Source organism: Sinocyclocheilus rhinocerous, unplaced genomic scaffold (genome assembly GCF_001515625.1).
Source record: "Sinocyclocheilus rhinocerous isolate Xijiao unplaced genomic scaffold, SAMN03320098_v1.1 scaffold113, whole genome shotgun sequence".
Classification (NCBI taxonomy): domain Eukaryota; kingdom Metazoa; phylum Chordata; class Actinopteri; order Cypriniformes; family Cyprinidae; genus Sinocyclocheilus; species Sinocyclocheilus rhinocerous.
Genome location: NW_015646846.1, coordinates 3,434,056 through 3,451,100, shown reverse-complemented (window position 1 = coordinate 3,451,100; position 17,045 = coordinate 3,434,056). Strand labels below are relative to the sequence as shown.

The following is a 17,045-nucleotide window of genomic DNA, read 5'->3' as shown; positions in this document are numbered from 1 at the left end:
GCCACCTAGAAAAAATACACAGAAAAATGTGGCATAAAATTAGCGATTATTCTGTTTTTCTATGTTAAAGAAATACAAAAAGGATGAGCTGCATTTAAATCCTGCTGTTATCGAACATACGTTTCCCATGTTCTCTGCTTATGCAACATTAAAAACTAGAGCACGCTGACATAAGCACCTTTTATTCAGGTTGATGGAGAAGCTCATTCAGGTCAGAGATGAAATATACTCACTCGTGCTCTCTGAGGATTCATTTGGTTGAACAAGGTGGCAATAAAAGAGCCCAAGGGAACCACCAATACAGGAGCTCCACATCGATTAACTATATAAAAACCCCAAGGAACGGACATGTCACACGCCACATGACACCATTTGTCTAAGCACTAATAGCGGTAAGCCATAACGCTGTCACAAGTGGGCGAAAGAGTTTAAGTCCACCGACGTAGGTTATTCTTTCAGCGTTTGACAATGGATAAACATAGGACACACCTGCGTTCCACTTTCAGCGTGAAGGATAGGCCTGTCAAATTAGTTAAGGTGTGTAAAACCTACTGTATGTGAGTGTGCAAAGCATGTTGTGAATGAAGGGGAATGAATGCGGTGCCGCGCTGCAAAAAAGCTTATGTTATTTTCACGGATCATCACGCTGACCTGTTAAGCCTGTTTTTCTCTATACATTCATATGACATCTCTGAATACTGAGGCTGTGCACCACAAATCTTCTTTTTTTGGCTTGAATCATTAAGAAAACCGTGGAAATTGTGCCATTTTCACCCTTGATAAGAACATTGGTCACAGTTGAAAAAGAAGGAAAAGTAAAAATAAACAAACAGGAGACAATGCTGGTAGGAGCGTAATGGTATGTTTTTGCTCTGTTATGTCACTTCACCTTCAACTCGTCCCTCAGTTTGTAAAAACGAACGAAAAATGTTGGCAGTGATGCAGTTACAGTGGAGGTCTATGAAGCAAGGCATTTCAAAAAGCAGAAATATTAAGCTTGCATATACAACTATTTGAAAATCTGAGGGTGCAAAAAAAATCAAAATACAGAGAAAATCGCCTTTAAAGTTATCCAAATGAAGTTCTTGCCCAGCGACTTAAGACTGGTTTTGTGGTCCAGGGTCACATATACACACACACACACACACACACACACACACACACACATATATATATATATATATATATATTTCACATTAAATTGTGGCAAACGATTTATTTCATATCAATACTATTCATTTGAACTTTCTATTCATCAATGAATCCTGAAACGCATCACGGTTTCCACACAAAAATCAGTTTTCAACATTGACAATAATAATAAATGTTTCTTGAGCACCAAATCAGCACATCACCATCTTTGCTGTCACAGGAATACATAAAATTGTGAAACATATTAAAATAGAAAACAGTTATTTTAAATTGTAATAATATCTTACAGTATTACTGCTTTTACTGTATTTTTTGATCATATAAATGCAACTTTGGTAAGCAGAAGAGACTTTCAAAAACATAAAACAAAATCTTACCAAACCCAAACTTTATGAACAGTAAAATGAGTTACACTAGCTGTAAAGTTGTCTAAATCATCCTTTCAGTGGTCAGACTTCTTTTCTAGAGGATAAAATCTGATTATGCAGGCCCAGATGGAAAGCAAAAATAAAGTCTGCAGATTGCCCACAATAATCTGCGGACTTTATTTTTGTTTCCCATCTGGGCCTGCATAATCAGACTTTTATCCATAAACCACAATAATGACCCTAATATATTAAAATAATTTTATCAGAATACATGACTAACTACATCTACCACAAGAAGCCTAATGCTAACATTCCAAATCTCGACCTCTTGGTTACGTCATGTCATTGTTTACATGTTCATAAATGAATAAAGATCGCAAGAACCTTTGAAGAGACAAGGTTACAAGGCCGCTTCATCATGCTAGTCACTCACAAAGTCTTGCAGCTATACACTTCTGAAGCAGTTTAGTTGTACTTTAACTTTTATCCCATTGCAATGCCTTGCCCCATGGACTCTCATTATTCTTTGAAACTGAAGCAAGTTTATTCTATTATACTGTGAGAAGAGCAAGAGAGAAAGATGGCTAGAGGGTAGCAGAACATGTCTGCGCATTCTTCTACCTGTTGCTAATGGTGAAAATAGGCCCTGAGGCTACATGGGCCCAACCCAAATCTATCTGATGTTTTTAGTCTCTTTCTCTCTGTCTCTGGTATCATGAGCTATAAAGCCCTATTTCACAGGCTGGTAAACATTTGAAAATCCCCCCAAAAAATCAAAGAAGATCTTCACCTGAAAGAAGACAGCCATGGCGGCGATGATTCGTCTCTCCTTTATCGCGGTGCTCAGACTGTCAAAATCATCTGAATTGTAGAAATAAATCTGCATCTACGAGGCAAAGAGATGAGAACATGTTTTTATAACTGCATTCTTAGTTGACAGGGTTTGAAACGGCTCATACTAATGTTCTGCTTTGACTTTCCTGTTTGGTAAACACAAAGCATTGTGGTATCGAAACTGGTACAGTACGCTGTCAAATCCTCACAAATTGATATTCCTCGCATCATCTTCACACGCACAATAACGGCATATCTGGCGTATCCTACTTCTCTCATCACTCCACGTTTTGACATCTGAGACAACTAAGGATTATATGCTTTCTCTCAGGACGGATTTGGGGAGAAAGCGAACCTCGGAAGCAAATCCCCCCAGTGCGGCGCAATAAACAACATGTCTTTGTTGCCTTAAACATTGTCTCTGAACAAACGCACAAAGTGCCACGTGTCAAATAAATGCTAAATCTACTATTACAGAAAAAACAGGGACGATCGCACAAAGACAGAGAAGGGGAGAAAGGAAAGCGGGATGAATGGCATGTCGACGCTCACAGCAGCTGAGCAATCGGGAAAGAGATCGTTGAAATGCAGGGAATAAGATTAAGCCTCGCTATGACAATCACGTTCCAATTGAGCTTATTTTCTGGCAGCCTTTCATGCGGCGGCATTATTTGCCTGCCGATGTTGTTTTCTCTTCATTTTATTTTGTGGACTTCGCTTTAGCACATTTCCCTGGTCATTTAATGGTGCGTGTAAGAAAAATAGCAAGCTCTTATTTTGTTAGACCAGTGCTTCTCAACTGACGGCGAGGCAGTCTCTTTTGATAAGGTTGCAGACAGGAAAAGAGAAAGCAATGCTAAATGCAAAGAATAAAATGCGGCTAACCATATGATCTTACATTTCAGGACAGGAAAATACTTTTTTTGAAAGAAATAAAGCAGAGGCTTTGTGTAATATCCAATCAAACTCAACCTTTTAGAAGCTAGACAAATTTGCTATAGTAAAACATGCATGGTAAAAAATATGACACAAACTACATAAACAGGTTACAGATATAATATTGGCCTGTTATGTGGTAGCTAAGGCATTCTGGGTGGTTTTTAACATTTTTTTTTATGTACTGTAGTTGCATACTAACACTCTGGGGTCCCTAGATATGAATTTATAGTAGGTATATGGATTTGCTCACTTGCTTTATCATCAGCCAGACAAAAAACACAAGTCTGATCACTTAAAAAATTAAAGAACATTCCTCCTCAAAAAGATGCACGATTTGAGATACGATTAAATAGTATGATATAGTGAGAATGTGGAGCTCAATCTCAAGGAGGAAAAAACGCTTCACTTTTATTCAGAGGCCCAAAGTGAGAAATAATATGCAATTTTGTAAAGACAACAGCCTACTTAAATCAATTAGAGAACAGATTACTTGCATAAAATGCATATAAATAACAGTAATCACGCTGTATCTCCCAAAAATGCCTTAAGATGATATTTAAATGCTTTATATATCTATTTTAATTTAAATAATTTTATTATCAAACCTCTGTTTACATTATAGCAAGATATTTCTAAAAAATGATGTATGGATAATCAAGTAACCCCAAGTTGTTTCAGTCCAATAAATGTTATTCTTAAGTTTACTTTATAAAAATCATTAAAGATTTCATAGCAAAAATACATGTGCACCACAACCTGAAGGCGGACATTTTTAGATGTCCTTTTTGCACCCTTTTTTAAAGTATTATTATTATTATATAAAATATGTAAAAAAATATTTTATCTAAAGTTTCAATAAACTGTTCCAACTATTCCAAAAAAACGATCATTTCATGTCAGGCTTCCCAGGTTTAACATCTAAAGCAAACAGTATGTGCTGAAGTTTAATACTTCGGTTTAAGAGTTCATTTAAATACTCATGCTGATGCTTGCCTTGGCAAGCGCAACACTAATAAAAGTGGCAAAAAGGCCAAAAAATAAAATGAACATTATTGCTGTTGTAGTTTAATTTACTGTGCCAGATTTGAGCCAGAGGTCAATAGAAGTCGTCGAGAGATAATTGGATGCATCTCTTCTCAGTCTCTGTCTTCAGTGCGTTTGGGTTTTAAATCGCTAGATAATGCTTAGCGGCTATCCAGCGGCGTACGGATACACATCAATTGTATTTCGGTGTAAAATGGGATTTATGGAGCGAAGTCGATTCGTCTAATGAGAAAGTGCTGCCAGAGAGGTGGAGCCAGCCCAGGTCGTCTGACCTCTGTGCCAGCTAATTTCCAACAAACTTAAGACTGATGAATACAAATGCAACAAACTTAGACTGATGAATACAAATGATTTTGCTTTCCCATCCTCTAAATTGTTGTTGTGTAGACAGTGTATTGATAGAAAATAAATACTGCTAGATCATGGATAAATGCCAGTAGGGTTTGGCTCAAAAAGTTAGCATTCGTTTCTACTCTGCACATACTCTGACCTTGTTGGAACACTGAAATGAAATGGAATGAAATAAAGAGCTATTTCTGTAACGGAGACTGGTACACCCTTGGCAAAGCAACAGACATGGCAAAGGAACCCAGGGCATTTTAGGCAACAGCTAGGCAACAGATAACTAACCTCCAAACAAAGTAATTAAGACCAGACAATGTCAGAAGGGGTGGACAATGAATTAAGCCGCTAATAAAGAGAAGAAAGAACAAAGTTCAAGCCTTTAATGAAAACCAATCAGTCTCCTTCAGGCCTCTTTTAAATCACAGACTTTAATGGTGTCCATTTATTGTGTCTTCACAGAGGGAAATATATTACTCATTTATCACTAACCCTCATTAGCCAATTAGCTTCCTCCAAGAGCCAATACAGAGTTTATGGTGACCGAGAGTAAAGCACAGCACAAACACGTTCAGTTAATGAATCAAAATGGGACAGAAACCATGTGCGGAAACAAAAAAAAGGCCAGCATACACTCGACTTAACATGTTCCAGCATATAATGTGTGATTGCATAACAATATTTAACTTGAATGCAGTGGTCCATTCTGAATTCTCTGGCTATGCACTCAAAATAAAAAATGATTGCAGTGTACACTATTTCTTACACCTAACTCTGTCTCGCACAGTTCTCAAACTTGAATGTGCATCCAGTGTTTTCAAGGGCAAATGGAGAAGGTTTACCATCAAGAGTTAATACTAATCTTGCACAAAATAATATCTGCAAGGTAAAAGAGACACTTTTTGAACTGTATGGTTGTTAAAAACAAGTACCCTGTAAGGCATGGAAAGGAATTACACTAATTAAAGATTTAAGGCTTTTCGTCATTGTTGACAGAGATGAGCACTGGGGCTCAGTACTTCTTTTCTCATATCCACAAAATGTTTATATGATGGATGGATGGATGGATGGATGGATGGATGGATAGATAGACCAGAATTCAAATCATTTTAAAAGTTATCACTCTGAGGTGAGAAGGAAGCTGAATATCCTTGCTCTTCAGTGAAATGTAGCGGCTGCACCATCAAGTCAATAAAACGCATCGATCCCAGTTTCATTGAGAGGTTCTTCAATTAGTGCAGATTAGTACTCCACTTTCAACCTACTCAAGTCAAGGTGGAATCCTTGAACTTTATTGAAGAAACTCATTTAGTAATGTTATCCTCGTCTAAAATCCATTCCTAATAAGATTTTTTTTAAATGTGAAAGTGGGTGGTTTAAGGACTATTCACAGGGACTGTTGTGAACAAGGTTTTGTAAAGAAACAATGGATTCCTTTAGGCCTTTTGAAACCAGGCACAAACTTTTTTCTTTGTCAATAAGAGATTTGAGATTTTGATCAGGTTTCCAGAGCTGTACGGATGGTACTAACATATGGTCATTCTGTGTCAAATCAACTAAATTTCAGAAATTTCCCCAGCTCAAATTTTTGATTTTGTCAATATTTTTTCTGAAGAAAGATAAACATGTAGTGATGAAAGCCAAAATATTAAATGTCATGGATGTATATTGACTGAGTAATCCACTATTTTGTAGAGGGGGGTCAAAATGACAGTTTTCACCTGAGATTGAGCCAGATTACAGGGGGGTAAAAACGACTGAACTGGGGACCACTGGTCGAGTTGACATGGAATGATCCATACAAAAGAATAAATGAATAAATGGAACTGGAACTGTTTTTTTGAGTGTAGTTAACGTACTGAGCATTACACACATAATGCGACACACTCACCTCTACTGGAAACTTCTTTCCATTGATACTGTGCTCAGAACCAGCTGATCCATTGGTGCTGCCCCAGTGAAACTCCACTTTTTCTGCTTTGAAGCGTCCAGGTAGGCCGGCCCCTCTCACAAAGTAATCATTCTTCAGAACAATAGACACTGGAATGAAAAAGAAGACCAGATGAGGGAGTTAAATACTTTTACAAATAAATATAAATATTTATTTTACATTTAATGAGCCGTAGTATGTAAAACTAAGACTGCCAAGTATATATATATTTTTAAGCTGCGCAATTCAACAACAGATAATGCAGGCAGATATATATATATATATATATATATATATACACATTTCAATATCCCACTTTTCTTCAGACTGTAAAATGCTCCAGAGGAATTTTGTCTTTTTTATGTTGACAAAGGACCTTTAAAACAAATAATGAGGCAGAAGAAACTGAGTGTGTACTCTGCAGGCCAGAGCGGACACATCAAAATGAGCTCCATGGGCTCTCCTGGCACAGACCGTCACATTATACCGCATTAAGAGATGACCTCTTGACTCTTTAAAGCTTGGATTGGTAAACAAATTGAAATATCTTCTGCTGGGTAGTCTCTGCAGAAACAGGATAACTACTTCATACAACTTGTTTTTCCATGGCCAATTAATGAGCATGGTCAAATTCAATGCTGTTTTAAAACATTCTGGACATTTTAATCCATTTAACTGTAAATGAAGTCAAATAGGAGCATCATCTGCAGCATTACTGACCCTATTGTTAATAAATCAGAACATTCACAGTCAGATCATAAAAACATAAACTTTACCATGCATTTATTGAATGTTCAACTTAGAATCACCTTACAAATAGCTTATAATTGTCTCTGCATTTTGTGATTGGATAGGAGAAAGCAACAATTACATTACAATTACATATTTCACATCAAATCAGATTTAAATGGCTACTTTAATTGGTTTTCATTTCATAAAACACTTTTTATGCCGATTGGTCAAGGCCTATTCAAGTCCTTTGTTGAGTCTAGGATGAACTACAAGGAACCACTCAAGAACATCTAACACAAGAAAAGCTCTCGTGTGGAGATCTTGGTTTAATTCTTAAGTAAACTAAAGTGTTGGGGGGTGAGAACAAACAAACTGATTTAGGCGGATATGAGGGATGTTTGTGGAGAGATGGGATCTTTTGGTAAATACACACACAACGCTGTATGCACATACTGGGCTAAAGACTCGTGGTACACGGGAGACGCTCGTAATACTGGGGTTTTAAAGGATCTAACGCTGTGCTCTGTAAACAGTAGAAAAAGCTCCTATGGTAATTATGCCACAGCGTGTTTATGGTCCTGGCGAGCATTTCCAAAAACCTTCTCAGGAGTAAATATAGCGCTCTACAGTGTGCCATTCTCAAAATTACTCCTAATTAAAACCAAGAGAAAGCAACATTTCAAATGCGCAAAGAATGCTGTCGCACCATCATCCTTGGCTAGTGTTAGGTTTGTAGGCCAAAAAGGGATGATTTTCCTACAAATGAGTACAACAAAAAAAACGCAAAAAGTAGACTACGGAAATTTGGAAAATTGAACATTTATCTATTACAATAATTAAAAAATATGGTAACACTTTATTTCGATAGTCCACTTTAGACATTCTATTAACAGTAAGTAACTTTGCAACTACATGTCAACTAGCAGTTAGTAGAGTATTAGTAGACTGTCTGCTTAATATCTTCTAACACTTTCTTTGTCAACTTATTCTACTAACCCTAAACCTACCCTAACAGTCTACTCTGAGAGTTAGTAGACATGTAGTTGCAAATTAATGAGAATTAGCTGACATGTAGTTGACATGTAGTTACAAAGTTACTTATAGTTAATATAATGTCTAAAGTGGACTATCGAAATAAAGTGTAACCAAAATTTTATTTTTTTTCTCCTTTTTTTTGATGATGACGACATATTCAAATTATTCATATGTATTCACACTACTATTCAAAAGTTGAAGGTCAGTAAGATTTCTTTTTTTTTTTAAAGAAATGAATACTTTTATTAAGTAAGGTTCCATTAAACTGATCAAAAGTGACAGTGACGACTTTTACATTCTTAGTACAAAAAAAATCTATTTCAAACAAATGCTGTTGAACTTTTTACTCATAAATGAATCATGCAAATGTACCAAGATTTCCACAAAAACATTAAGCACAACTGTTTTCAATATTGATAATAATACGAAATGTGTCTTGAGTACCAAATCAGCATATTAGAACCATTGCTGATGGATCATGTGACACTCAAGACTGGAGTAATGGCTAATGAAAATCCAGCTTCGCATCACAGGAATAAATTACATTTTAAAATATATTAAAATAGAATATATTTACTTAAAATTGTAATAATGTTTCAGAAAATGAATGTTTTTACTGTATTTTTGATCAAATAAAAGCAACCTTGGCGAGCATAATAGGTTTCTTTTAAAAACATTTGAAAAAATCCTCAAACCTCAAACCTTAATTTTGAGTTTAAGTCTTAAAAAAACAAACAAAAATAAAAATAAAGCTGCTCATATTTCCACATCTGCAAGGCATCAAAACAGATCTTATAGGAATGTTGTGAGGGCAGTGAGCATGTATGATATTTGCTTGGGCTTTGACTTTCAAACTCCCTCAGACCTGATGCAACTGTCTGTCATGATGGGACACTTGCAAACTGTTTCTTATAGTGCAATTATTTGGAAATATTTTTAACATTTAAGTGGCCTAAAGCTAAGAGTGCAATGATGGTCAAAGTTCTGACACGAGAGCAGATGAGTATTGTTAAGAGTTTCATTCTTTGGCGAACCTGTTTTGCCTGTGTTCTTCATGGTGGTCCTGTTTGACGACTTCTTTTCAAAGCCATCCAAGGTCAGCTCCTGGCACTCTTGAGAAACCTGTGTGTCTTGATCTGGGATATCCACTGGAGACTGATTCCTTTCCCCGCATTCTGGATAAGCAGAGGGCCACCTTCGTGGTCCGTAGGTGCCTGTGAAAGAAAAATGAAGAATAAACAAGAAACTTTACATTTGCATCACATTTACACATTGGCAGATGCTTGAAAGCAACTTCAAAAGCACATAGAAAAAGTCTTAGATCTTTGAGTTCAGCTCATGAAAAATGGGGGCAAAAACAAAAGTGTTGCGTTTATAATTTTGTTCAGTGTATATATTATAAGTATGTATGCAGCACCATTAATTTAACAACATAAACTATGAGACATTTAAGCATTCAAAAATATAATTGTATAGTTAATGTATAAAGTCCTTTTTAAAATTATGATTAAAATTTCTATTAATATGTAATGGAAAGTATATATTTTACAGCATTTCTTCACACTTTTTAATCACCTTTTTCCTTCACTAGGCCATTTTAAAAGGTCCTGTGGTGTGGCAAATTACTTTTTAAAAGTGAAAATATTTCAAGCAGTCTCTCAGTTAACACGAGGCCTCTTAAAAAAAATTAAAATAGAATGACTAATCATTAAAACTTTAAAAAACAAAACTGAATTTGCAAAATGCTGTTTTAGATAGAGTACATCATGTCACACACCAGGACAGAATTAAATTATTCCTCTGTTGACTAAACATTGACTCATCTCTGTCTAGCAGTTGAGGAAAAGTACACATTTGCAATGTAAATCTGAATTAGCAAAACACAAATGCAATGCAAACGTTTTCTACACATAAATCCCCTCTTCTCGTGATGTTGTTGAGCTATCAATTTGATACTCATCAGCCATCTGTGTTGGTCTGAGACAGAGAAATATAAGCACACATGTTCTGCAAACATGCAGCGCTAAACTGATGAATGGTTTCATTACCAGTGGTGGCAGACGTATCAGAGTCCATGTCATAGTGGTGTATGTAAATTGCCACCTAATGCTTAATGCTTTGCGCATCAAATTAAGGCTCGCACACAGTATATGAATAATAATCTGTGACATGTTGAGGGTTGCGGTAAACAGCTATATGTCTGGATGGGAATCTTAAGAGCAGTAAAAACAAGTGCGTTTCTCTTTAACAATCTGTGCAAACTATCTTACAAAGGAAAACTCTCATTTTAATCACCATTTTTCAGCTTCCTGCAAGGACAAATGTACACAGCAATATGTTATTATAATTTCTGAAGAGCAGTTATGGGGCGCCTGAAGCTAATCACTCCAATTTTGGGACCTGTTTTCCAAGAGTCAGATTAAACAGACTTTGCTATGGCAACCTGAATACTCTTAGTCACAAGAAGGTACGAAATTCAACTAACCACTATAATTTTATCATCAGCACTGCGGGTGCTGAGATTCTTCCCAGTCTAGATAGTGAAAAGTGGGAAGAGAGGAGAAAAACCTCATGGGATTGGTTCAACAGAAGCACGGTTGCCATCACAACGCTATCTTGTGTACACACTGACCGCATACCAATCAAAAGCATAGTCAAAAATGGACTTGCGTTTTGAAGCAGTTTTTGAGTTATAACCAAAGTATTTTATGCTGTAGGTTCAAAGACGGCACATCAGATTTGCCCTCGGGCTTGACGGTCTGATCGTGGTGTCAAGAATGACGTTGTCTCTAATCTTCTGTGCTAAAAGTCTGCCGACTCCCAGCTGAGCTCAGTCGCGCTTATTTTCCCCGTCGATAGACTGTATGACATCCTGTTGATATTCTGAGAAACATGAGTCCGTCAGAGTTTGGTTTGTATATGACTGACATGGGTCGTAGGTGGACAGCAGAGTATGGAAAACTGCTTTTATACCAACCAAACAAATCACACACCGTCAAACAGACAAAAACTCTAGAAGCGCACACTTTACACAAAAAACGTTAATATTGAGTATTTTATATTTCACTAATATTGCCAGTAGGGCTGGACGACATGGCCTAAATTTATATCACGGTATATTTCTTAATTTCGGTCTATACGATATAATTCCGATATCGGATCAAATAAATGCAGCCTTGGTGAACAGAAGAAATTCTTTAAAAAAAAAAAAAAAATATTACTGTTAAAAAACTTTAGACTCGTAGTGTAGGCTGATTCTTTTTATAGATTGAAACAAATGTGCTTCAGCCAGAATAAAGAGTATGAAAAGTGCTCTTAGTTGCTGCGGAAAACAAAAAAAATTGAGCAACAACAAAAACATGTTGCTGGTTTAGAGTGCTAAAACTAGCGGTTTCCCCATTAACGGCTGTAATCAAAGCAGCTCCGCGCATGAACGCTACTTTATCAGATAAAATGAAAATGTCATCTAAACTTTTCTGAAGACAGTCGGTTTCCTTCAGAGATACATTCATATAAAACACCCGTGCCCTGTTTTGATTTTGAAACGTGCAGTGCTCATGTTTATTCAACGTTAAGTCAAACGCCACAAATAAATCAATGTATGGGAAACACTGGTAATGTATATCGAAATATCGGAAATGTGTTTAAAAATCATATCACCGTTATTGAAAAAAATTATATCGCGATACATATTGATATTGAATTACTGTCCAGCCCTAATTGCCAGTTACCCTATGTATTTTTTTTGCTCCATTAACGAAAATAGTTCCAAATAAATCAAACTAGCATCTCCGAGCAACACAGCACAGCCGTTCATCTTCCTTCCTGAAAGAATCAACGATTTTTTGATTAATTGATTCAGTGAATGATTCAATGACTCGCTCATTGACAATCACTTGTTGTGTTCCTGAATGAATCGATGCTTTTGAATGAAGCGATTGGGTTGCCTGAATGACTCAATGATTCACTCATAAAGACAGTCACTTGTTGCCACCTACTTGTGTATTGATGTAACCTTCAGAAACAGTGACTGAATAATGCCTAAATGTACAGATAAATGCATTATAATGCAAATAAAACAAAATAAAACAAAACACTAGTGGACCAAGCCATCAAACACTGAAAGCTACTGGAGATGCCCTGACCAGTTTCAACCCAGCACCTAGGTCTCTGGAACAGGAACACTGAGACCACCAGAGAATGGGGGAGCTCTTTTTTTTTTTTCAATCTGACAGATTAAGGTCAGATCACTTTCCATTGGGACAGAAGAAGTCACGGTTCTCCTCTTTTAAGGAAAGGTTACTCCTCTTACCCAATTAATGAGGGGACAAGTAGGTCATTCCAAAGTTCTTGGCCCGCCGCTACGGTGCAGAAATCTCCTCGGAGCTCTGCTAATTGACATCAATTTTCCAGCAACGAAAAAGCAACTGGTTTTTTCAGCTGTGAATATTTTGCATTCAGACAACACGGTTGTCCAAGTCCAAAATGATGAATTGATTTTACAATCTGGCGCTGTTTTTCCCCCCAATGTCAGAAGCCAATTAAACACATCCTGAGGGTTATCCTGGCTTTTACTGTATCTCCTCAGGGTTCTGCGTCTATGCTTTTAGGCTGGCAGCTCAGACGACAGTCAGCCACTTGTTTTTTCCACCCAGGCGTAGAGTCTCGGTGCTAATATGATTCTTAGATGGATGCTGGATTACCGCTTTCCACCTCCCCATTGATTTCTCCTTGGGCCAGACTCCTGTGTTCTGATTTGTTAAGTGCTGGCACAGTGTGCCTGAACCAGCTGTCGGTTTTTGTCCCAGCAGGGGTAGGATATCTGCACAAAGACACTTCACCTGGAATACTCAATCTCTCCTCCAGATTCATCCCGCTTTTACATAAGCCTCCCCACAGCAATGCAGGTCACCATTTTCTCTGAAATAGATTTAAAACACCTGCACAAAGCTGAGACGAATTCCCTCCGCTTTCTGATCTCCTAATTAATTAGTCATCTGGGTCCCTTTGTGAAAAGACCAAGACGCGGTTCTCATCCTAAACTATCGGCCTACGGTATTTCCTGCCGTAGGCCGATCCATGTCCGTCCAACTGACAGTCCACAAATCTTCACTGAACCATTTAATCTCTCCATGTCACAGACTAAACAACTGGCTCTGCCGGCATCTTCAATTGTTACAGTGACACTACATCCACCACGTCAGGGTGATCGGTGAATCGTCATCGGAGTCGCTCAACGTCTCTCTCACTTCAACACTTTGTTCTTAAGGACCGTATACATATCTGACGACCGGTCACCTCAGACGACGTGGCTCACGAGCTGCAAGATGCAACAGCTTTCATCGCATCACACTGAGAGATGTGTTGAGGGAAGGTGATAGCTTGACAGTTTTGTCGTGTCTTCTTGTGTCTTGCTCTCTCAATCACAACAAATTTTCAGCAACACAAAGAGGAAACCTATTAACTCTTCTTCACAGACTGAGAAAAAACATCAGAGGAGATATGACAAAATCATTAACGGGACTTACATGGATAGTTCACCCAAAAATTTAAATACAATTCAGTCATCATTTACTCGCCCTTACTGTTATAATATTCATTATGCAGACAAAAACAGTTGAAAAATTCTTCAAAATATCTTATTTTGTGCTGCATAGTAGAAAAAAAGTCATAAAATTTTGGAACCACATGAGAGTGTGGTTGAACTCTCATGTTGTTCCAAACCTATATAATTTTCTTCCGTGGAATACAAAAGATGAATATAAGGAAAGGTATATTTAATGTGCTAAATGACTAAATGTAAATGTATATATATTACTGTACGACTCCTGTACGCCACCGCAATCGTCTTCACCTTGATTGCAGTCTTCATCCATCAAAACTTTACTAGCGAGACTGGTTATCCAGTCGAGAAAACGTAGTTTGCGTCTCATCTGGCCATACATCGGTGGGATGTGTTGACATTCCGTTCAGTCTGTACTTCACACAAGCGCATTACATGTGAGGGCTCGCGCTCTTCAGAGAAAATCACAGAATATTACAGAGCTCGTGTTTAAAAGCGAAACACACTGGAATGAATAATTCACTGAAAACGCAACGCGAGTCTCTGTTCTCTCTGCAATCTCTGATGTAATCAGCCTGGTTTCCTTTATATTAGCGCTGTTTTGGACGGATTGTTTGAATGCATTCACTTACTGGATCATTGGACTGAAAACTTTCCGGAGTTTAGCAGCTTAAAATGATCTAATCGCAAGCAGAGAAGCAAAATTGGGTTAAAGGGTTAGAACAGAAATTATGCTTCAGTAATTTTGCGTTAATTGCATTAAATTATTTTAACGCGTTAAGGATTGTAAAATTAATCGCATGCGTTAACGCGTTAACGTTGACAGCCCTAGATGCTACACAAAAACAAAACTCTAAACAAAAACAAAACAAGTGAGATGTTACACAAAAACAAAACTCCAAATAAAAACAAAAGTGAGATGCTACACAAAAACAAAACTAAACAAAAATTATCATACAGCTATGCATACCAGGCCTTTGAACCAATGAGATTACACGGTTTTTGATGTAATATTTATAGTGCATTTCAATATTTCAATTTTTTTCAATTACTGAAAACAATTTTTATTAGTTTTAGTTAAAAACACTGGTTTGCAAATATGTTCCAAAAACTAGTGAGCTGCCTACGTAGACGTTATTTTGAAGACTACTTTTGTCCATAGAGTGAAAGTCAATGGCGACCAAAACAACATTGTTTGGACCCCATTGACTTTCATTGTATTGACAAAAAATACTGAACGATTTCTAAAAATTGAAAAAACATCGTACAGGTTTGAACAGTTAGTACATTATGACAGAAATGTACTTTTTGAGTGAATTATCTCTTCAAAACTACTAATCTAAATGATGATAAAATCAAAGAGTCAAAAAGACATATACAGTGGGTACGGAAAGTATTCAGACCCCCTTAAATTTTTCACTCTTTGTTATATTGCAGCCATTTGCTAAAATCATTTAAGTTAATTTTTTTTCCTCATTAATGTACACACAGCACCCCATATTGACAGAAAAACACAGAATTGTTGACATTTTTGCAGATTTATTAAAAAAGAAAAACAGAAATATCACATGGTCCTAAGTATTCAGACCCTCTGCTGTGACACTCATATATTTAACTCAGATGCTGTCCATTTCTTCTGATCATCCTTGAGATGGTTCTACACCTTCATTTGAGTCCAGCTCTGTTTGATTATACTGATTGGACTTGATCAGGAAAGCCACACACCTGTCTATATAAGACCTTACAACTCACAGTGCATGTCAGAGCAAATGAGAATCATGAGGTCAAAGGAACTGCCTGAAGAGCTCAGAGACAGAATTGTGGCAAGGCACAGATCTGGCCAAGGTTACAAAAAAATTTCTGCTGCACTTAAGGTTCCTAAGAGCACAGTGGCCTCCATAATCCTTAAATGGAAGACGTTTGGAACGACCAGAACCCTTCCTAGAGCTGGCCATCCGGCCAAACTGAGCTATCGGGGGAGAAGAGCCTTGGTGAGAGAGGTAAAGAAGAACCCAAAGATCACTGTGGCTGAGCTCCAGAGATGCAGTCGGGAGATGGGAGAAAGTTGTAGAAAGTCAACCATCACTGCAGCCCTCCACCAGTCGGGGCTTTATGGCAGAGTGGCCCGACGGAAGCCTCTCCTCAGTGCAAGACACATGAAAACCCGCATGGAGTTTGCTAAAAAACACCCGAAGGACTCCAAGATGGTGAGAAATAAGATCCTCTGGTCTGATGAGACCAAGATAGAACTTTTAGGCCTTAATTCTAAGCGGTATGTGTGGAGAAAACCAGGCACTGCTCATCACCTGTCCAATACAGTCCCAAAAGTGAAGCATGGTGGTGGCAGCATCATGCTGTGGGGGTGTTTTTCAGCTGCAGGGACAGGACGACTGGTTGCAATCGAGGGAAAGATGAATGCGGCCAAGTACAGGGATATCCTGGACGAAAACCTTCTCCAGAGTGCTCAGGACCTCAGACTGGGCCGAAGGTTTACCTTCCAACAAGACAATGACCCTAAGCACACAGCTAAAATAACGAAGGAATGGCTTCACAACAACTCTGTGACTGTTCTTGAATGGCCCAGCCAGAGCCCTGACTTAAACCCAATTGAGCATCTCTGGAGAGACCTAAAAATGGCTGTCCACCAACGTTTACCATCCAACCTGACAGAACTGGAGAGGATCTGCAAGGAGGAATGGCAGAGGATCCCCAAATCCAGGTGTGAAAAACTTGTTGCATCTTTCCCAAAAAGACTCATGGCTGTATTAGATCAAAAGGATGCTTCTACTAAATACTGAGCAAAGGGTCTGAATACTTAGGACCATATGATATTTCAGTTTTTCTTTTTTAATAAATCTGCAAAAATGTCAACAATTCTGTGTTTTTCTGTCAATATGGGATGCTGTGTGTACATTAATGAGGAAAAAAAATTAACTTAAATGATTTTAGCAAATGGCTGCAATATAACAAAGAGTGAAAAATGTAAGGGGGTCTGAATACTTTCCGTACCCACTGTATATATAATAAAATTACAATATAACATTTCTGTAATCTATATAACCTACCAGTCAACAGTTTTTGAACAGTAAGATTTTTAATGTTTTAT

At 37.5% G+C, this 17,045-nt stretch overlaps 1 protein-coding gene across 1 annotated transcript in view; it reads right to left on the bottom strand.

The window, feature by feature from the left end:
* LOC107708181 (receptor-type tyrosine-protein phosphatase gamma-like) overlaps positions 1–17,045 on the bottom strand; it is a 79,933-nt gene that overhangs the window by 16,250 nt on the left and 46,638 nt on the right. The window contains exons 3-5 of the mRNA XM_016512360.1: positions 9,411–9,590; positions 6,571–6,719; positions 2,311–2,406 (exon numbers count right to left, since the gene is read on the bottom strand). Coding sequence (XP_016367846.1) covers positions 2,311–2,406; positions 6,571–6,719; positions 9,411–9,590 — 425 coding nt within the window. The remainder of the gene's footprint in view (positions 1–2,310; positions 2,407–6,570; positions 6,720–9,410; positions 9,591–17,045) is intronic.